We start from the raw sequence: 21,670 nt of genomic DNA on the forward strand, positions 1-21,670 counted from the left end.
AGCATCAGATATGTACTATACTAGGCAGCAACAGAAATACAGGGACCTTAAAGATGATTCTGACCAATTTCCTAGCTTCTCGTCATTAGTCCTCTCCATGTCCGATTGCCTTAGGCAGACAGAACCTACACTACATACTGATCTGCGCTATTTTTGTCTTCTCTTGCAAGTGGCCCACATTAAGAACTGGGGAAAGAGAGTGAGTGTGTGTGTGTGTGTGTGCACGCGCGCACGCAAGGAATAATTCACATTATTCCTTTAAAATGTTTATGTTGGACACTCCTTGTTCATATCCACAGAAGCATAATGAAGCATTCTAGATTGTCATTTCCATTTTGTAATATTGCATTTACCTTCATTTATAATACCATTAATTCAAAACACTATTAAAATTCCTGAGCATTTAAAATACATAGATTCTCTAGTCAAATATCAGATAACATGATGGTATCTTGGGTTTTATTTCATTTTTAAAACTCACATAAATCTGATTAAAAGAAAATGTAACAATATAGATCTTAAGATCAATAGAATAATCTATTTTTGTGTTTAATATCCTGCTGTCATGAGAAGAGGTTTTCAAGTAACAACAACCAAGGTCCCTCCCATGTCACACTGTGTACTCATTTAGTCATTTATCAAATGCTTCTTGAGCATCTGTTAGTTACAGGCATTTTACCAGACATGGGGAAAGGGCAAGGAAGAATGGAGGGAGGCAAGGTGTGGTGTTGTGAGAGTTGGTGGGGATAATATGAAAGAGGTGACAGGTACTGTTTCTGAATATTACATTTCACTGCTGTTAATATAAACAGTTTTAAATACTCTTTCATATATAGTTAATTTTAGTTCCTTTTCAAATCAACATATTGAAAATTTGTCTCTATATGAACTTCAATAAGATTTTAATGAAAAATGGAATAATTCAATCTGAGAATTTTAGAGCTGTAAGAGAACCCTTAGACTATGTGGTTTAACTTCACAGTTCATATTAAAATTATTTTTATTTGTTCATTCACTTTGTATTTATTTTATTATAAATGTGAATCAAATAAAGACCAAAGGGGGCTTGGATTTGCCCACGTCCTTGGGAGGAAAGGAAGGACTACCCTCAGCAGGAGTGCCGGCCACTGCCGCCCTTCAGTTCATCAGACCGCACAGCATCCAGTCTGTTGGCCAGGATTGCTGGGTTCAGTATGATCTCTTTTTCCTAGTAGGTCTTGAATCAGTAATTTTATTAACTATTATAAGGTTCACATGACAGTGTTATTTTAATTGCAGTATCAATTCACATTTCAGGATTCACTGTTTGCCTGTTATCTTGGCAACATTAAATCTATTAATATAATATCTCATATCTTTCATTTATATGAAGAATGCAAGTACCTGAAATGAAAATTGACAACTTAATTCAAGACTACCTTAAAAAAATTAAACTCATATTTTTAGTATCTACTCACTATAATTCTTAATGTTGTTTTCTTTTAATTACTTAATTTGCCTAAGTAGCCTAGCTTCTGTTGTTATTGTATTGTGCCTGCTCTTGATTTTATTTTACAGAGCTATCTGAATTAAGCAACAAACCAAATGAAACATTTAACAGTTTAATTTGAAAAGAGTAAAATAAATATAGAGGATTTCACTGTATTCTGTAGTGCATGAAAAATGTAGCTTTTATTTATTTTTGAGATGGAGTTTCGCTTTTGATGCCCAGTGCAGTGATGCGATCTTGGCTCACTGCAACCTCCGCCTCCTGGGTTCAAGCGATTCTCCTGCCTCAGCCTCCAGAGAAGCTGGGACTACAGTTGCATGCCACCACACCCGGCTAATTTTGTATTTTAGTAGAGACGGGGTTTCCCCATGTTGGCCAAGATGTTCTCAATCTCCTGACCTTTCGATCTGCCCACCTCGGCCTCCCAAAGTGCTGGGATTACAGGCATGAGCCACTGCGCCTGGCCAAATGTAGCTATTCTTATGCAACATCTAACTCTGCCTGAGAACTAGGCACAGCCCCCACAATCATGCTAAGGTTTTCAATCACATCATAATCTCTACATCATAATCTCTGCAACTGGACAGGAAGAAGAGGATTCAGATGAACCCTTAAGTATAAATAAATGTCAGTATGGATTCAGGAAAAAAAAAAACCACTTAGGGGTATTTGTAGGAACAAAAATAGTGGATACCATGTATCTACATGTACAGGGAACTCAATTTTTCCGATGTAGAGAGAGAGTAAGTAATCGGCCCAAGGTGGTGCATACAATAAGCAAGCTCCTGAGGACAAAGGTTGGGACTTCTTTTATCATTTTACTCAGAAGGCCTCAGAATGCAGGGCACAATCATTGCTGGAGGGGTGCCTGAGTTTTATTTTTAATGTTAGAGGTTGCTTTGTTTTGTTCTCTGTGTGTGTGTGTGTGTGTGTGTGTGTGTGTGTGTGTGTGTGTGTCGTATGTTGTATTAGGATGAGATAGTTCTTAAGAGGTTGATCCAGGGGACAATTACAATTATTTTCTCTCTAATTGATGTATATAACTTTTAGTGTAATAGTTTTTAGAGGATTTGGTGCATTTATCTGTAAAATAACCTCCCTAAGGGATATAAGTATCCTTCTTGTGATAGAAGGTTTCTCAAATCCTTATAAGTAACAATAGGAAAAAAAAAAAAAAAAAAAAAAGACTGTGTTACATAACATAGCAAAATGGAAGCCTTCCTGTTTTATTCTACTAAAAAAAACCCCAAAACTGAAAAACAAACGCCTGTCTGTAGGCTGAGGTTAGGTCCAGTTGGTTTGTTTGGCTTTCACCTTGGTGAGTGCTTTCACCAAAGGTAGAAGGCATTCTTGGCTTCACTCCCTGAAATAAGGTTTGACAGCTGTTCGACTCCACAGAGCACTATTACATAACAAGGCAGTTCAAGAAGCAAAAAAGAAAACCACCTTGAAATGAGGCTTTGGTGAGTGGGCTTGTGACAGAATACAATTTTACCACCATAGAAAAACAGTTAACAGCAAGGACACATGAATGATTATCATCATGGAAATGCTATGGTTTTTCCCCACATAAATTTCTGAACTGTACACATATAGATGTGTGTATCACAATCAGTGACCTTCTAAGCGAGCGTCTGTGTGGGAGAGAACTGCGCCTGCCACAGAGTCTGGGATGTTCCTGGAAGTCAAGTATGACTTTCGTCCCTTCTTTCTTTTTTTTTTTTATAATGCCACCCCACAGAAACAATTTTTAAAAAACAGAGTAATTTCAACGGAAAGAGTCAATTCTGAGATTCCTGACCTTATTAGCAGCTCTAAATAATATGTAATGCAACTTATTGTCTAAAATGAGCTCGCTCTTGAGCATACTCTTTTTTAAAAAGTCCAAGCTGGTTTTCATTATTTTTCAGCTCCAGAGAATGAAGAAGCTTTCTATTTTTTAAGGCTTAAAAAAACACACAAGTATCTTTAAAGCAGTTTAGATACCAAGGTTAAGAGTCACAATTGATTGCAGGGTCAGAACTTTCTGGCTATACAGAATTTATTCATTAAAGTCATGTGTTAAAATTGAGAAACAACTGGAAGATACAACCACAAAAAGAGTTTGTTTATGCAAATTCTTGAATAGACCTCCTAGTTGCTCTTAATCAATATTGATAAAAAGTATGTATAAGGAACTTGACTTAGTACTCAAATGGCATTCTTAGTAGGTTTTTGCTGAACAAATCAGAGTACATCTTTGGAGATGTATTTAAGATCTCAGCCATTTCTAAACAGTGTACCTATAATTTCTTCTTTATTAGTAACCTAAAGACTTCTTTTGTGGCATAACTTCATACTGGCAAAAGGATTTATTTGGGGTCATTTTCCTGATAAAAATCCTGTCAGACCAGGTTGTATATCATGCAAGAAGAAACTGAGGCCTAGAAGCCTGCATGTATTGTTTAGGTTCCTAAATGAAAGATGTAGTGAAAGCTAGAGACACATATGATATCTGTTTTCTATCCGGTATTTAATTTACTAAGTTGCCTCTTTTTCATTTTAAATCAAGATATTGCTTGAAAGGTAAGGTCCTTAATATGTTTAAAGAAGAAGAAAATGTTATTTATTTTAAAATATTAGCAATTTTTACATAGCCCACATACTTAAGAAACATTATTAAGTAATTTCTCCTTTATCCCAAAATGATCTGAAGAGCACAAAAAACCTATTCCTCACTATGGAAAATGCAGAGCATATGGGTGGGTGGGTGGGGGGGGGGTGCTGGTACTTAGCAATTGAGTAAAATAAATACTGGTGTTAAAAATCAGAATAAATTGTAAATGTAGAATGAAATTATCTAGTTCAGAGCCTGGTGCATTATAGGTGCTGAGTAAATGTTGAATAAATTAATAAATAAATGAAAGATCACGATTTCCAGCTTTATCACATTTTGAAACCAAATTATTCCCTTTCTAAAATAAAACCTAATGATATTTTGTCTAAACTAAGAACATTCATGTCTCAAGAACCGCATCATAAAGTTGTCTAACTATTGGGAAGTTACTGTAGAAATGCCAGTGCATCTACCTATTAAATGTAACTGGGTCTCCTTATGCACGACCTCACGTTGTTTAATCTCTGAATTAGATTGCAAAGGACAGAAATTCAAGGCCTTATATCATGCTATAAATACAGACAAGATCTACATACAGCTCGAATCAACACACATATCACCTTGAAAGAAAATTCAAGTACAGTTGATAAACCACATTAACACAATAATTAAAAACTACACATACACACGCATACATGGTGAAAGCAAATACTCAAAAAGTGAAGAGAAGCTGCTAGTGTCAGCAGCATCAACAGTCCCATGGTAGCCATCCTCCTTTCATCATGGTCAATTCATTAACAGGGGAGAATAGACAGAAACTATGAGAAATGCAAACCATCTGCTCAATCCAGATGCAATAGCACATGCCTCTTATATCCAAAGCTCTTTACCAGAAACACAGATAAGATCTAATCCTCTCATAAAATCTCCAACAGAGGTATTCAGACACATTTGTATCACAAATAAAAACAATGCCAAAATCATCATTAACTGAGACCTTTTAAATATCGGGCAAGACTTTTACCAGTGAGTACACATTGATAAAACAGTATTAAACAGCATTAGAGAAAAACGGGGTTGGATTTCTATTAGCTTTATTCAGCTATTCCTTAAGTAAAATCAGGCTGAAAACATCTCACTCCTTAAATAGCAAGAACATTTTAGTCAAGTCATCCTAGTTTTAAAAAGACATAAGAAGATATTCCTTTAATATTATATATTGCAAGTAATGGGTATTTCTTAAAAGACTAAAAGCAAATATTCTTACCTTGAAATTGTGAATCTTTTCATATTTTGGAATTTGCTCGTTTTCTTTCAGAGTTGCTCTTCTAACAAGTGATGTCAACTGCGAATAAGCAAAGAGTTTCAGAGGTTGCCAGATTGTCACAGACGACTTTGGAGAACCCAGTTTCATTCCCAAGGCTGCTATCAATAAATCTTGCTGACGGCCCTCTTGTTTTGATTTGTGAACTGCAGCCCTATTAGTTTTCCTCCCCGACCAAGACTCTTTGGATGGCATTTTGGAATTCACAGGGAAAGAAAACCTATAGTGGTCTATGTCTGTCGATGAAATCTATTCAGCTAACACATGAGCATTCTGCCAGGCAGCACGGAACCCTAACCTACAGAGAGCTGCAGAGAAACACCACGGAGAGGTGGAGGAGGAGGATGAAGCACTTCTTAAACAGAGGTCGACTAACCAGCAAATTCTTCTTTCTTCCTTTTTTTCTTAAAGGGATCTATATTCTAGCTTCTAAAAACTTGAGTATGAACAGAAATAAAAAGAGTCGATGCTAACATACAAAACACTCAGCATCTCTCTCTATCGCTTTTTAAAAGGCATGCAATTTTGACAAATGATACATTTCTAAAAGCTTTCTTCTCTATTCAAGATATTAATGTCCATTCTGAATGAAAGATGCCTACATACTGCCTGCAATCAGTTTCTAGCAACAGACACCCTGTGAAGCCCCTAGCAGGGAAGGTGGGGGGAAGGGAAGGATTTCACAAGGAAGGCTGCATTAGACTGGCCACCGTAAGAAAGGAGATAACCAATGAAAATCAAGCAACAGTATTTAAGTACTGTATTCCTCAACTCACTCTGTCTCTCTGTTTCTCCCTCCTCTCATGTAAGAGTTTCTTGCTGGCTCAAGGCAAAAAAAAAAAAAAAAAAAAAAAAAAAAATCAGTGGGAAGGTAATGAGAAATGAATGAGTCATGCATTACTGCAAAATGGAATTTTTTTAACCTATTAATAGCAGAGGAAAATTAACATACATACAGCACTAGGTTTTAGAAATAATGCACCACTGTCACGTAAATTATGAAAGGCTAATCTGTATCCTTTGCTCATTATGTTAGCTAACCAAAACCCAAGTTTATTAAAGATGAGGAAAAACTGGTGAATATTTTGATGAAAAATATTTAACTAGGTATCGTACTATTTTCATGCAGAACAAGGAGCATGCATATCACATTGCTAATAGCTTGGAGTGGTCAGTTTTGTCTGTATTACGAGTAGTTTTGTTGTTGTGGGCTATACTTACATAGAAGAAACCATTATTTTAATTCTCTAGTCTCAACATTTTTTTTTTTATTCAGAGAGCTTGAGGCCAGGTCATAGTGGAAGCCAGTTGGGAAAAATTCCTTATTTGCACAGGTCCCAGTTGTAGTGTAACTACTTATAGGACTCAGATATATTTTGTTTGCTGGTGTAGCAACAGGGTGGCTAGGTGAGAGACTTAGCACAACTTGATTTAGGAGCAATACCTACATTTTTTCACTAAGGTGCTACAGGATGCTTAAATTTCCCATTTTTGTTCCCTAACTACCTCCCATCATCTATTTCTCATGCTATAATAATAAAGTTAAACCAATAATCATGCCAATGTTACACTGTATTTAAAGCATCTAAAATTCTCTATACATTTAAATGGATTCAGTATATTTATAGTGTAAACACTTTAATCTCAGATTTCATAATCTACAGGGGGTATGTGCCCAGTGCATATTCTAGTTTAATTAGGGCATGAAGTGGTTCTTAAGATATGCTAGACATTGAAAATAACAAATGATTGATTTTCTAAACATCCTCAAATTATTTTTGTTTACTTGAGTCTTTAGTCCCTTTTATTCTTCTAAAATTATGTCTAAGTAAATAAAAGGCAAAATGTATTTACATAGGAGTTTCAATTTCACAAGTTTGTATACTTAGATAATTCATATGAGACATAAAATGCTCCCACTGCAAGAAGAAATGCAATGGAAAAAGTCTCCTTCCCTAGCCTAAATTGCTTTTCAGATTGGACCTATTTTGTCACATGATGACTAAAAATATAAAGGCCAACCGACTCTAGACATGTACAGCCTAAAGTGAAGTTTAACTAGTTCTCAGTAGGAACCAGAAAAAATAGCTCCAAAGGCAAGTTGAACAGTAAATTTTTTTCTTCAACAATGTTTGATATCAAGTTACTAAGTTAAAACAATCACACATGTAACCAAAGTAGCATCTTTTTTCTGAGTATTTTTGATCAATATCCTATTTTATAGATCATTCCTGGTTCTTCAGCTAGAGTTACTAAATTCAACCAAGCATAAAAATATTCATGATAGTTACCCAGAAAATTTATAGCTAGGTAAAAGTAAACATTTTGTCATTCAGAGGTAAGGTCTACTGTAGACTCCACAGATTGTACTGTATTTCCTGAGTAATGTTCTATTTAGTCAAGAAATACTGGATTAACTGCAATCTGAACAGCTACCTAGGGCAGTAAGGAGATAGAAAACAATAGCTCAGGATGAAAACAGCATTGGCTACTCTCAAATGGCTAACGGTTTGGTCACTATTATGCCTTCAACATGGCAGTAACAGCACTTCTGCATTAATTTTGGTGAAGAACTTGTAAATAACAAAAATTGCTAACTCTAAAATTCAGAACCAATATAATAGTCTGACATTCTAGACAAATGTGTATCACTCATGCTTACATTATCTAGTACATTTCCATCTACTTAGATATAGAATCTATTAATTATGGTTATCACTTATTAGTTATTGAGCACATATATTCCAGATACCCAACTAAGCACTTTATATATAGAATCCCACTGAATCCACAGATAAACCCTATGAGGCATAAATTATCTTAATTTTACAGTTGAAAGAGCTGAGACCTACAGTTTACTTCCCAAAGTTGCACAGCTAGTATGTGGTGGGCTTGGGCTCATAAATACTATGCTATATTCACCCAGATGAGAAAATGGGAGGAAACCATGGAATCTTCTCTCTGATTCTATTCAAGGTGGTTTCTCTAGTTACGTTCTTTCAATTTTGAGGAGTTGCAATAGATGGTAAGACAGACTAGCGGTAATTATCAAAGGATGGTAAGAAAAATGTAGTAACCGAACTCATCGTGCGCTCTCTTGTTCCTTGGGCGCTCTCCTCTCTCGCCCTCTGGCTTTGCCATGCCCTGCTCTGAAGAGACACCCGCCATTTCACCCAGTAAGCGGCCCCGGCCTGCAGAGGAGGGCGGCATGCAGCTCCGCTTTGCCCGGCTTTCCGAGCACGCCACGGCCCCCACCCAGGGCTCTGGCGGGCTACGACCTGTACAGTGCCTATGATTACACAATACTACCTATGGAGAAAGCTCTTGTGAAAACGGACATTCAGATAGCGCTCCCTTCTGGGTGTTATGGAAGAGTAGCTCCACGGTCAGGCTTGGCTGCAAAACACTTTATTGATGTAGGAGCTGGTGTCATAAATGAAGATTATAGAGGAAATGTTGGTGTTGTACTGTTTAATTTTGGCAAAGAAAAGTTTGAAGTCAAAAAGGGTGATCGAATTGCACAGCTCATTTGCGAACGGATTTTTTATCCAGAAATAGAAGTTCAAGCTTTGGATGACACCGAAAGGGGTTCAGGTGGGTTTGGTTCCACTGGAAAGAATTAAAATTTATGCCAAGAACAGAAAACGAGAAGTCATACCTTTTTCTTAAAAAAAAAAAGTTTTTGCTTAAAGTGTTTTGGTGTTTTGCACTTCTGTAAACTTACTAGCTTCGCCTTTGAAAAGTACTGCATTTTTTACTTTTTTTTTTTTTTTTATGGTCAAGGAAGAGATCATAAAAAAATAAAACACAAAGCTTTTTGTGTTTGGATCAAAAAGAAACTTTGTTTTTCTGCAATTGATGGTTGTATGTAAATCTGCTTTGTGGTGACCTGATGTAAAGTGTCTTCTTAAAATCAAATGTCAGATTAAAAAAAAAAAAAACCTGTATTTAACTCAAAAAAAAAAAAAAAAGAAAAATGTAGTAACCAAGATCTTATGATCTCAAGTTTAGCATGTAGTAGGAAATGCAGACTTCAAGGCTCAATTCAAACACCCCCTCCTATGTGATGGCTTTGATAATCCACACCAATTAGAAGTGATCTCATCCACTTGTGAACCTCACAGTCTTTCACTGGTTCATTAGTTATGAGACTACCACGTTCTACTTCATATCAGTTATCTGTGTAGCTGTTTATATAGAATTAGGCTTTATGTATATTTCTATACACCTTGAATCTAGCATACAGCTTACACAAAGGTTCAATATATATTTAGTTAGAAAATAAAACCAAATGAAGGCAGTTATTTTTATTGTGGGGCAGTGTGGTATAAAGAAGAAAATATGATTTAAAATCAGAGAAACTGAAGTTTGAATACTGACCTTGGGAGTTCTGCTTTGTTTCTTGGTTACCTCATCTACGTAATATGAATAATAATACCTGTCTCACAGGTTACTGGGCAGTTTAAAGAAATGACCCAAAAACAAAACAAAAACAAAAACCACTATCTGCAGGGAGTAAGTAACCAATAAATGATAGGATTACAGGGTTGCTGAGCCCAATGTTAGCTGTAGGTATATAGTGTAAGTATAGGACACAAGTGCCTGCCCTCAAGGAGTCTGTAATCTGCTTTAGGTCTATACCACATAAGCATGCCTGGAAACGCTGCCCTTCCCATTGTGTTTTGTCCCTACCCAGTTACTCATACTCTGGATCTAATCCTAATTTTTAAAAGGCATATAATGACATGTATGCCAGCTGAGGAAGCAGGGTTAGGCGGGAAGTGGAAAGCGGCAAGAAAAGGAGATACTCAGTATTGTTAAGGATCCAGGAACACTGCTTGATGCTTCCCAAGGCTGTCTTATCTATTGTTCCCACAGCCATCCTGGGAAGTATGTTGCATAATGGTCACTTTAGAGATGAGGAAACTGGGGCTCACAGAATGAGTTGCTCAAGGTCACACAGTCAGGATGTGGAGGTCTGAGCTCAGAATCCCCATCTTTTGTCTTCAAAGCCTAACAGCTCTTTCTGCTACCTTATGAGAGTAGTATATAACATAAGGTGTTAGGCATATAGCACCTCTCATATTCTGGCTCTACAAAACAGAAGAAATGGTTTAACTGGGTGGGAGCCTAAACTGGTCGGGCACATATCTCACAAGGTCATTCTTGATAGAAACATTAACAGTATCTAGCTTGTTATTTTGACTGGGAATCTTTGACCTGTTGTCAGACCTGATCCTGCCCATCCTTTTTTTTTGAGACAAGGTCTCACTCTGTTGCCCAGACTGGAGTGCAGTGGTGTGACTACAGATCACTGCAGCCTCAACCTCCCGGGCTCCATTGATCCTCCCACCTCAGCCTCCCGAGTAGCAGGGACTAGAGGCACATGCCACTACACCCAGATAATTCTTGTATTTTTTTTTTCTAAAGATGGAGTTTTCCCATGTTGCCCAGGCTGGTCTGGAACTCCTGGGCTCAAATGATTCATTAGCCTCAGCCTCCCAAAGTGCTGGGATTATAGGCGTCAGCCATTGCAACCAGTGATCCTGCCCATCCTTGACACAGATATCAATTCTGTAGGTTCATCTGAATGAGGCCTGGAAAATGGGATGGAGAATGGGTGAATTCCACAATCCTCTGTTTCTACCTTTGTCCATACCATCTGCAATATAGAAAGGAGGACTATAAAAATGGCAAGGAGGAAGTCCTAGTCAGAACAATCAGGCAAGAGAAAGAAAGAAAAGGCATCCAAATAGGAAAAGAAGAAGTCAAACTATTTCTTCATTGACGATATGATTCTATACTAAAGGAAACCTTAAATTAGACTCTGGCAAAAGGCTACCAGAACTGATAAATGATTTTAGGAAGGTTTCAGTTTACAAAATCAATGCACAAAAATCAGTAGCATTTCTATACAGGAATAATGTCCATGCTGAGAGTCAAATCAAGAACATAATCCCATCTGAGCACAGTCGCTCACACCTGCACTTTGGAAGGCTGAGGTGTGAGGATCACTTGAGGTCAGGAGTTTGAGATCAGCCTGACCAACATGATGAAACCCCGCTTTTTTCTCTACTTAAAAAAAAAAAATACAAAAATTAGCTGGGCGTGGTGGCAGGCACCTGTAAGCTCAGCTACTTGGGAGGCTGAGGCAGGATAATCACTTGAACCTGGGAGGCGGTGGTTGCAGTAAGCCAAGATTGCACCACAGGACTCTGGCTTGGGCAACAGAGATTCTGTCTGCAAAAAAACAACAACAACAACAACAACAACAAAAAAAACAAAACACACACACAAAACAAAACCAATAACGAAAACATAATCCCATTTAAAATAGTCACAAAGAAAATAAAATACCTGGGGATACGGCTAACCAAGGAGGTGAAAGATCTCTACAAGGAGATCTACAAAACATTGCTGAAAGAAATCAAAGATGACACAAATAAATGGAAAAACATTCCATGCTCATAGATTGGAAGAATCAATTCATAAAAATGGCCATAATGCCCAAAGCAATTTATAGATTCAACACCATTCCTGTCAAATTACCAACATCATTCTTCACAGAATTAGAAAAACCTATTCTAAAATTCATATGGAACCAAAAAAGAGCCTGGCTACGCAAAGCAATTCTAAGCAAAAAGAACAAAGTTGGAGGTATCACACTACCTGACTTCAAACTAAGTTATAAGGCTATAGTAACCAAGACAGCAATGGAAGAGAACAGAATACCAAGAAATAAAGCCTCACACTTAAAACAATCTGATCTTCCACAAGGCTGACAAAAATAAGCAATGAAGAAAGGACTCCCTAAGAAACAAGCAACGAGAAAAGGATTCAATAAATGGTGCTGGGATAACTGGCTAGTCATATGCAGAAGAATGAAAATTGGATCCTTACCTTTCACCATATACAAAACTTAACATGGATTAAAGATTTAAAGACTTCAAACTATAAAAATCCTAGAGGAGAACCTAGGAAATACCCTTCTTCATATCAACTTTGGGAAATAATTTTTGTGTAATTCCTAAAAGCAACTGCAACAAAACAAAAATTGGTAAGTGGGCCTAATTCAACTGAAGAGCTTGTGCACAGCAAAAGAAACTATCAATAGAGTAAACAGACAACCTACAGAATGGGAGAAAATATTTCAAACTATGCATCTGGCAAAGGGCGAATAACCAAAGTCTGTAACAATCTATAACAAATTTAAACAAATCAACAGGCAAAAAACAACCCCAATAAAAAATGGGCAAAGGACATGCACACTTCTCAAAGGAAGACATATAAATGGCTGACAAACATATGAAAAAATGTTCATCATCACTAATCATCAGAGAAATGCAAATCAAAACCACAGTGAGATACCATCTCACACCAGTCAGAAATGCTATTACTAAAAAAGTCAGAAAACAACAGATGCTGGCGAGGCTGTGGAGAAAAGAGAACACTTACACAATGTTGGTGGGAATGTAAATTAGTTCAGCCACTGTGGAAAGTAGTTTGGGGATTTCCCAGATAATTTAAAACAGAACTACTGTTTGACCCAGCAATCCCACTGCTAGGCATATACCCAAAGGAAAATAGATCATTATACCAAAAAGACACATGCACTTGCATGTTCATCACAACACTATTCACAATAGCAAAGAGATGGAATCAACCCAGGTGCCCATCGGGGTAGACTGGATAAAGAAAATGTGGTACATACACACTATGGAATACTATGCAGCCATTTTAAAAAAAATCATGTCCTTAGCAGTAACATGGACAGAGCTGGAGGCCATAATCCTAAACAGATGAATGAAGGAACAGAAAACCAAATAATGCATGTTCTCACTTACATGCAGGAGTTAAATGCTGAGCATGCACGAACATAAACTTGGGAACAATAGCTACTGTGAACTACTAGAAGGCGGAGAGTGGGATGCATCTAAAAACTACCTGTTGGGTACTACGTTCACTGCCTGAGTGCAATATACCCATGTCACAAACCTGCACATGTATACCCTGTATCTACAATCAAAGCTGAGTAAAAAAACATAAAAATTTAAAGTACTGTTAATACTTCAAAAAATATGATCAAATTTTCATAGCAGATCTTTGCATTTTACAAGAAAGTGTTTAAAATACTATATTCTATTTTTCTCATTTTAATACTGTTTTGTGATTATAATTACAATGATCAATTTTACTCAGTGCCAACCTGAGAACCACTTTTCACCTGTTTGTGAAGAGACATGCATTTTAAGCCACAATGTACATTGCCTATGTCACTGAAAAGAAAAAAAAAAAGGTAAGGGGTGGGGTAGAGGAGCAGTGTGAGGAATAAGAAATAGAAGGTGAAATAGGTGACCTTGAAAAGGAACACATTCACTGTTTTTCAAATAAATTCCCACTGATCTTACTACCCTGTTGTTTGTCCAATAAACAAAAATCCACAAATACTGGATTTGCATTGAGCTAGCCTCTCATTTTCACCAAGTGTGGTAAAATAGGAAACTCAAGGGCTCTGGGGCCAGACAAAAGCGCTAACCTTAACTCTGTCATTTACTCGCTGTGGCACCTCCTTGGTCAAGTAACTAATTTATTTCTGTCTTTGTTTCTTTATATGTAAAATGAATTGAAAATACTTATGGTATAGAATTATTAAGAATCAAATGAGATACTATGTGGGAAGCATTTTTGCATTATTTCTGGCACAGAAAGTAAATCAATAAATGGAAGTTTGCCTCCCTTCCCTTGTGTCAAAGGACCTACATTTCCAAGATAAGAGTTAGCATAATTTGTGACTATGATATGGATTAAAGACCTACGGTCATTGCTCTATGCAATGTGAGCTCAGGTCAAATTATAACCAATAGTTTAGGGACACATTATAAGCATCACTGTTCTGCAATTTTTACCTCACCTTATTTCTGGCAATTTTATAATTAAAAGAACATCCATTCTCAAACTCAGTAATCCCATCAAATCCTGCTTATAGGAAAGGGTCTTATCAATTCACACTAAACTACAAATGACCGATTATACTCTCTTTTCCACAAATATCTAGTTTTTAATGTGGAATCGAGACTTAAGCCAAAGAGATAATTCTCCAACTATTGAATGTCAGTACTTATTTATAGTAAGAATGTTCTCTAGGACACTGGAAGGACCTCATGTAACACAAACAGCCACCTCCTTTGTAACATCAAGGTGATACCATAGAATCATTAGCACAATGCTCCAGTTATCAAAGCTAAGTCAACAATCCATCCAAAAAGCACCACAGAGGAATGTTCTAGCTGGCATGACCCTTATGACTCGGAAGGTGCTGAGTAACTGGATTAACTCTTGGGTAATATGAGTTTCTGGTTCAGGTTTAGCAAAATCCTGCAATTTCTATAAAATGTTAAAATTGAGGCACAAACACAGCTTTCCTGAAACCTCCAATATCAAGTTATAATATAAACATTTATGGATTCAAGCAAATTCAACTCACTTTAGATACACAGATTATTCCTACCTTCATCCCCTGAATTATAATTTGTAACCTATTTTTTCTCCATTAGAGTCAAGAGTGAAATATATTCCAAGGTACTTAACAACATGTCAGCTTCCATTAATTAACTGATAATTGCATAGCACTGTACTAGTAAATGCTTTACATGTATGATATAGTTTAGTTGTCAAAACAACCAGTAAGGTAGTTATTACAATTCTCTTTTTATAGATGAGAATTGTATACTTAGAGACTTTTAAGAATTGTATACTTTAAAGACTTAAAGAAACACTATTGTAGATGAAGAAACAAAAGTTCAGATAAATTAAGTATCTTGCTGAAGGTCACCTAACTATTACATGATGAAAGTAAGACTTGAACCCATGTCTATTTGATATCAAATTGTCTCCCTCCTCTAGACTATCCTGCTTCTCATATTATCTATTGTTAACATGCCATTTTTGAAAGGCTGCCATTTGAATAAATTTCTGGAGCATTTATATTCTAGTGCCTTTCAGATCACTAGGCCTTTTACTACTGCTGTATTTGAATTTATAGTAACTACCAGATTCAACAATCAAGCAAAAATTTCAAATGTATTTTAAGTCAAACATTAGAGACTTCTGTATCAGAACTCTATAAATTCCTTAAATTATGTTGGGATAAATAAATGTTTATGTTACACAGAAAACTCTTAACATTACGCTAGGACTCAATTTTTATGCTACTGGCAGCAATCACATCATAATTCCTAACTCAGTTTTCATTACATAGCTCCTCTAGCATTAATATAATATCCATCTAAACAGATAACAATAAGGCACACCAGTGCATTCATCTCCGTATATAATAAATTTAAATCACACTATACTAACACTGCCACTACCAAATGTTGTATACTCTGACCGATTCACATGCTCCCTGACCGATTCACATGCAATAAGATTTAAACATAAGACATTTGAAAACAATGCAAACAAAAAAGGATAGCCCTTGCATTCTTCTTTCAAGAAACAACAGAAATATGAGAAATTCTCCAAGCACCAGCTGAGCTGTGAAGGGAGCTTTTTCACACTACATGAAGAACATTATGCCCAAGGAGGAGGGGGTGGAATAGCACACAGCCTGGCTTCCAAGCCTTGTTCTTACTGCTATTAGACAAGCCACTTAGCTTTTCTAAGTCTCAGGCCTGGGGACTAAATGAGCTCAATGGTCTTCTCTATATTTTTAATAGAAATTCAAAAGAAAAGAAAAGGTTCATACTCATTTAGTACACAAGTATGTGCTGAAAGATCTGGGGATGTCTATGAGAGAAATGCCTGCTGGCTCTTTGATCAAGTGGATCTTCAGAAGGTAGCTCTGGCAAATTTACAATGGGCTTTTGGCTGGTACCCAATCAGACAGGCTCAGAAATGGAGTTTGTCAGCACAAGGAGATTATATCTATTTCTTAAGGGGAGACTAAAAATACCAAGCTCATGAAACTCATAGGTAAATCAAAATGGCATTCGTCTAGTTTATAACAAAATACGAGATATAGTTATTAATATCATAAAGTAGTGACCAACATGCTCTTTTTGGTAGCACACCTACACTGCAAACAAAACATAATTAGGAAGTTGGTGGGAATGGAATTGGAGCAAGTGGAGTGAGATAAATTGAACACTTAATATGTAGAGTTAGAACAACCTTTACAATTAGGATGACCTTGCTGATGGACTAGAATACTCAGCATCCATTTCATGGGTCTCCCCTCACTTTAGGTCTGTGCTTGAATGGGCATAATCAACTTCTACCTATTTTAGTCTCCTCTTTTAATTATTTCTTTATGATTTTACATATCATTGCTCACATATCTTAGGTGATCTTAAAGTTAATTCATAAGATACAGTCTTATTTTTTCACTTATAAATTCTTGGAGGGTGGCAGATTGTGGTCCTGATGTATTGGTAACAACTTATACAATAAATCGAAGATGTCCTTATTCTGAATTATGTAACAGTATGTAAATATAAACAAAATTACATAAGAATAAAACGTTCTAATCTAACACTATCTAATGTTTGGTTACCAGGAGTGATGGTTGTATAACAACATTCTTCCTTGGCTCTTCCTAATGAAAAGCTGAAACTGGGCTTCATGAGAAGGTCTTCTTGATCCTCCCCCCAACCCCCATGAATCTGAGGGGATACTCGGGGAAATGTGTCATTACATTTTTATTTTTGTCAATTTTTGTCCAATTTTTGACACCTATTACCTGCGAGACTTAAAGAAACACTATTATTGTTATGTAACAATAGAGAAGGTGAAATCAGAGAAGGTCTAACACTTTGTCAACAATGAGGAACTTTAAATCTAGTGCAAAATTCTTTAACCAAATAAAGCTTTTGGATATAATATACATATAAAAATACAACTAAAAGGCAGAATCAGATTGATATTATTAGGAGTGTTTTCTGATTTTAAACTGCTATATGAGGTTATTTCAAGTTATTGCATCTCAGTGAACATTCCATACTGACTAATTTAATGGAGGCAATCTAGTGTATCAAAACAAAAGCTAAGTGTTATATTTTTAGTTTTCTCATTCTTTTAGTGACTTCTGTTGATTAGGCTAGGATGAAGCCTAAGTGATTTGGTTATTTTAAAAAGGGCCTGTTACAGACTTCTATAAACTTCAGTTAGAAAAGCTAATTTCCTTTATATGGCAAAAATAAACTACAGTTTGATTAGAATATGTCAATTGTAATTTATTTAAAATATTCACTTTAAGCCTCAATAGAGATATATATTGATTCATGGTATGAGGCAGATTTGTGATGTTCAAACATACTTTTGAAAATTTGCTTTTATTTTGAAAATGGCAACAGTGGCCTGAAGACAAAAGATTTAACTTTCATAACTTTACCCTGGGAAGAAGTACAAGCATGGGCATAATTCACAGATGTGTTAATTGTCCACTGTACCACCACACATTCAATTTTCTTTGTAATGACTCTGCTATGCAACTCACGTTTTATAAGATGATGATGTTTGAAAAGTAAAAGTAGCTTGCTTTTGGGCATTTTCTAAAACAAACTTTTTATATCGTGTCCATAGCATTTCACTTATGAAATTCCTGTTGGTTCAAAGGATCCTAATAAAACTAATAGAGAACTTAACAACCCCTAACTTATATGTTCTTCATATAAGAGATAGTCATTAGGTTCTTATTTTTATACATACTGTGTCTCACATGGAACTCGGTATATTAAAAGTGATTTGAGGCCGGGCGCGGTGGCTCACACCTATAATCCCAGCACTTTGGGAGGCCGAGATGGGCGGATCACAGGGTCAGGAGTTCAAGACCAGCCTGGCTAACATAGTGAAACCCCATTTCTACTAAAAAATACAAAAAATAAGCCAGGCGTGGTGGTAGGTGCCTGTAATCCCAGCTACTTGGGAGACTGAGGCAGGAGAATCGCCTGAACCCAGGAGGTGGAGGTTGCAGTGAGCCAAGATTATGCCACTGCACTCCAGCCTGGGCAATACTATGAGACTCTGTCTCAGGGAAAAAAAAAAAAAAGTGATTTGAGGCATCTGGACAAGGTCCACATGTGGTCAGTATGTTAGAAGGAAGACACAGAAAGTCAGACTGCAACAAGTGGCACTTGTGAGGAAGAAGAAAGATTAAAGGATGATTTAATATCTTTCAGTGACATTTTAATGGACTGAGAAGAATCTACCATGCTGATTTCCTCCTCCACCGGAAAAAAAAAAAAAAAAAAAAAGGTTAAAGTGAGACAGCAATTGAAGATTTTAGGTTGATAAGGTCAAATGTTATCTCAGAATGTACCTAGGCTTGTTTAATATAAAAATATTTTCAGTCCATTACTATTGAGTAAAATTAATGCTCTAGGAAGATATGCCATATTTACCTTTAGGTTTAGCATATCCCCGCCAACTAGCAGGAAAAACACAGTTTCAGGAGAACAGGCTTGGGTGCTCGAAGGAGGCCTTAGAAAACCTCATCCAGGCCTAGGCCTGATTCTATAACCATGTGGCATATCAAGAAATAATCTGTGAGGTAACTGGTTTAATAATCTGGTACTAATTCTACTTCACAATAATTTTAATTACTGTAGTCTTCTGCCAACCTGGCTAAAAAGTAATCCAGGCACACTTACACTGCCCCCAAATCGGTAGCACTTAGAAAGAGCTTTCCATTCCACAAAGTGATCTGTCATATACACTATTTCATTGTAACTTCCTATTCTTGTTTTTCAAAAAGGAAATTCACTGATGTTAAGGTATTTGTTCAGGGCAGATAATCAGTAAGCAAAGCAGCCAAGATGGAAACCAGGCCTTCTGACTTCACACCCTATCCTCTCTCTACTCTACTGTGTTTGCCTGAGACAGAGGGATATAATCACTTAACAGGCTGACTCTTAACCCTAAGCAAGGCTCAGCTGTCACGAAGACCCAGAACCATCAGCAAACAGAAACATTCACAACTAGAAATGACCACTCTTAATTCACTTCTAAGCCTGACAATTGGTTTACAACATATAGAGAAGTAAAGTCAGCCTCGGTGATTGACTTGAGAATTAAAAAAAAACTTTTCCATTATTTTGATGGTGGGGGATAGGGGGTAAAGGGATATGTTGATCTCATTTAGATACATGCAGTTCTTTGTCAGATAATGTATCAGGGCTTCAAAGAGAGTCATTGAGTAGCATGTCTTTTTGTTTCTGTTAATTTTGCACTGGCTTTTCCTGATCCTTAAATTAAAAACAAACAAAACTACCTCCAAACCAATGAAATGAGAATGTAGTCTCTTGAGCAACTAATTAAACTGTTTTTAGAAATAGCTAATTAAGCTTTCCATTAAAATCCACCAAATAGACATACATAATTTACAAGGTGGAAAGCCATTTCAATCTTATGGGTAAAACAATTAAACAAGTCTTAAATTTATAACAGAGATTGCAGATTGGCTAATTCAGTGAGTAATTATATAATTAGGACACATTTTATCTTTAAAAGAATATAATGTAAAAAAAAATTTCTGGGTGCTAGACATGTGGCCAAAGTGTAAAAACTTTATAAAACCCACAAATTCATTAAATGAAACTACTGAAATGCTCAAAGTATATATGTACAATACTAAGTGCTCATAGTTTTCACTCAACATACATTTTATTGAGTATCTACTATATGCTAGGCACTAATCAATCTACAGCTTCATACCGGAGACTAGGGTGGTATACTATTTTACAAGGACCAAATATTAAATACATATTTAATAAATAAATTATAATTGAGATAAGTGCTACATGAATAATGTATTTTCCCACCCTATTTTAGTCCCATAATCACATTTTCTAACAAAAGTTGAATTTGTCTATGAAATCTATGACCACGCCCTCCTTCCAAGCTGCTCCCTCCTCTCACGGGCTTTCTGACACTCTCACAGGTGACTTCTACACCTCTCTCCATCCCAGATTTCTCGCTCTTTCCAATAGGGATGTGTTTTTAAAGAACTCTGAAGTCCAAACCACAGGGTAGTTTTTGACCATCTCATACAATCCTTTTATCAGAAATAATACAGACAGGGAGCTGAAGTTTATAAACTCTCCTCTTCAATATGCCTAATCCCTCCTTCCATAAAGCGTTTAAAAAATTAAATTGTTTTAAATTTAAAAATTTAAAATTTTTAAAATTTAGTGTTAGGTGGTTAAAAGCTTGGCTCTTGAGTAAAGACTATCTGTAAAAAAATCTTAGCTCCATTTACTAGTTATGGGATCTTAGGTAAGTCTCAGTTTCTTTATTTGTAAAACTGGAATGAAGACAGTACCTATACTTCATGGGGACTGGAAGGATGAGATGAGATAATATAGGTAGGATGTATGGAATATATATAAGGCATATATTTTTAGTACCCAGCATGCAGAGAGCTCTCAAAACTCTCAAAGACTATGTGGTGATGCGATGTTGATATTGTTACCATCATTAGCATCAGTCTTATAGCCTAACGCAAGACTTGGGACAAAGTAGATGCTAAATAAATGTTAAAAGAATGAGCAAAATTCATGGCACATTCGTAAGCCTCACTGAATTCTTCAGACTCATAGATGAGTGCCTGTCTGAATGATTTCAGTCTCCTGCCCTTATGCGGTCAGAATAGATTTAATACAAAGAAATGTATAAACCTTTTGTCTTTTATCTAGGTTATTCAAAAAGTAATGGCAGGTCAGAGGTGCTAAGAAGAATGGCATTTTAAATAATGTTTCTTCATTTGGCAGTCAAAATATATGCAGAATATGAACTAAAAACATGTTAGAGAGAAAATTTTGATAACATAGGTATCTTAGCAACATAACTGAGTAAAGGAGACACTGAATTGAAAACATTTGTTTTGCTGAGAGAACATGCCACCTGAAATAAGGAGGATGTTTAGGATTCATGAACTGTAGTTTTCTATTCCACAGGTTGTTGAATCATTGTGGTTTAAACTAATCTGCAGGACCAAAACAACTATTACTGGAGGAATAATGTAAAGTGCCATGAAAATTTTGGATAAATAAAAACCCTCTGCAATAAATTCCAAGAAAATATTAGAAGGAAAAGGGAATTTAGGCAGTATCTACCATTCTTAAGCCTAAAGTCTGATCACTTTTCCTTCTATGAACTCAAACCCATAACTTGCTATAAAATTGCAAAATGAAGTTATTTTCATTATTTTAAAATGCATGTCTTAATAATAGAGACATGAAAATAAGAAGTATGTTGTTTTAAA

General features: G+C 36.2%; 1 protein-coding gene and 1 pseudogene across 12 annotated transcripts in view; one reads left to right on the top strand and one right to left on the bottom strand.

Moving 5' to 3' along the window:
* Positions 1-21,670, bottom strand: part of CHN1 (chimerin 1) — a 198,717-nt gene that overhangs the window by 40,334 nt on the left and 136,713 nt on the right. For 9 of the 12 annotated variants that reach the window (XM_074009484.1, XM_065525669.1, XM_074009482.1 and 6 more), the window contains one exon: positions 5,353-5,430. The exons of 2 other annotated variants lie outside the window; for them this stretch is intronic. Coding sequence is in view for 7 of the 10 variants with exons in the window: in XM_065525669.1 (XP_065381741.1) it covers positions 5,353-5,430 (78 nt within the window). In the remaining 3 variants the exon portion in view is untranslated. Of the gene's footprint in view, positions 1-5,352; positions 5,431-6,185; positions 6,217-21,670 lie in introns of those variants that run through there. One more of the 12 variants, XM_074009483.1, reaches the window with a different exon arrangement.
* Positions 8,534-9,248, top strand: LOC102118966 (deoxyuridine 5'-triphosphate nucleotidohydrolase, mitochondrial-like; annotated as a pseudogene).

Source organism: Macaca fascicularis, chromosome 12, assembly GCF_037993035.2.
Source record: "Macaca fascicularis isolate 582-1 chromosome 12, T2T-MFA8v1.1".
NCBI lineage: Eukaryota > Metazoa > Chordata > Mammalia > Primates > Cercopithecidae > Macaca > Macaca fascicularis.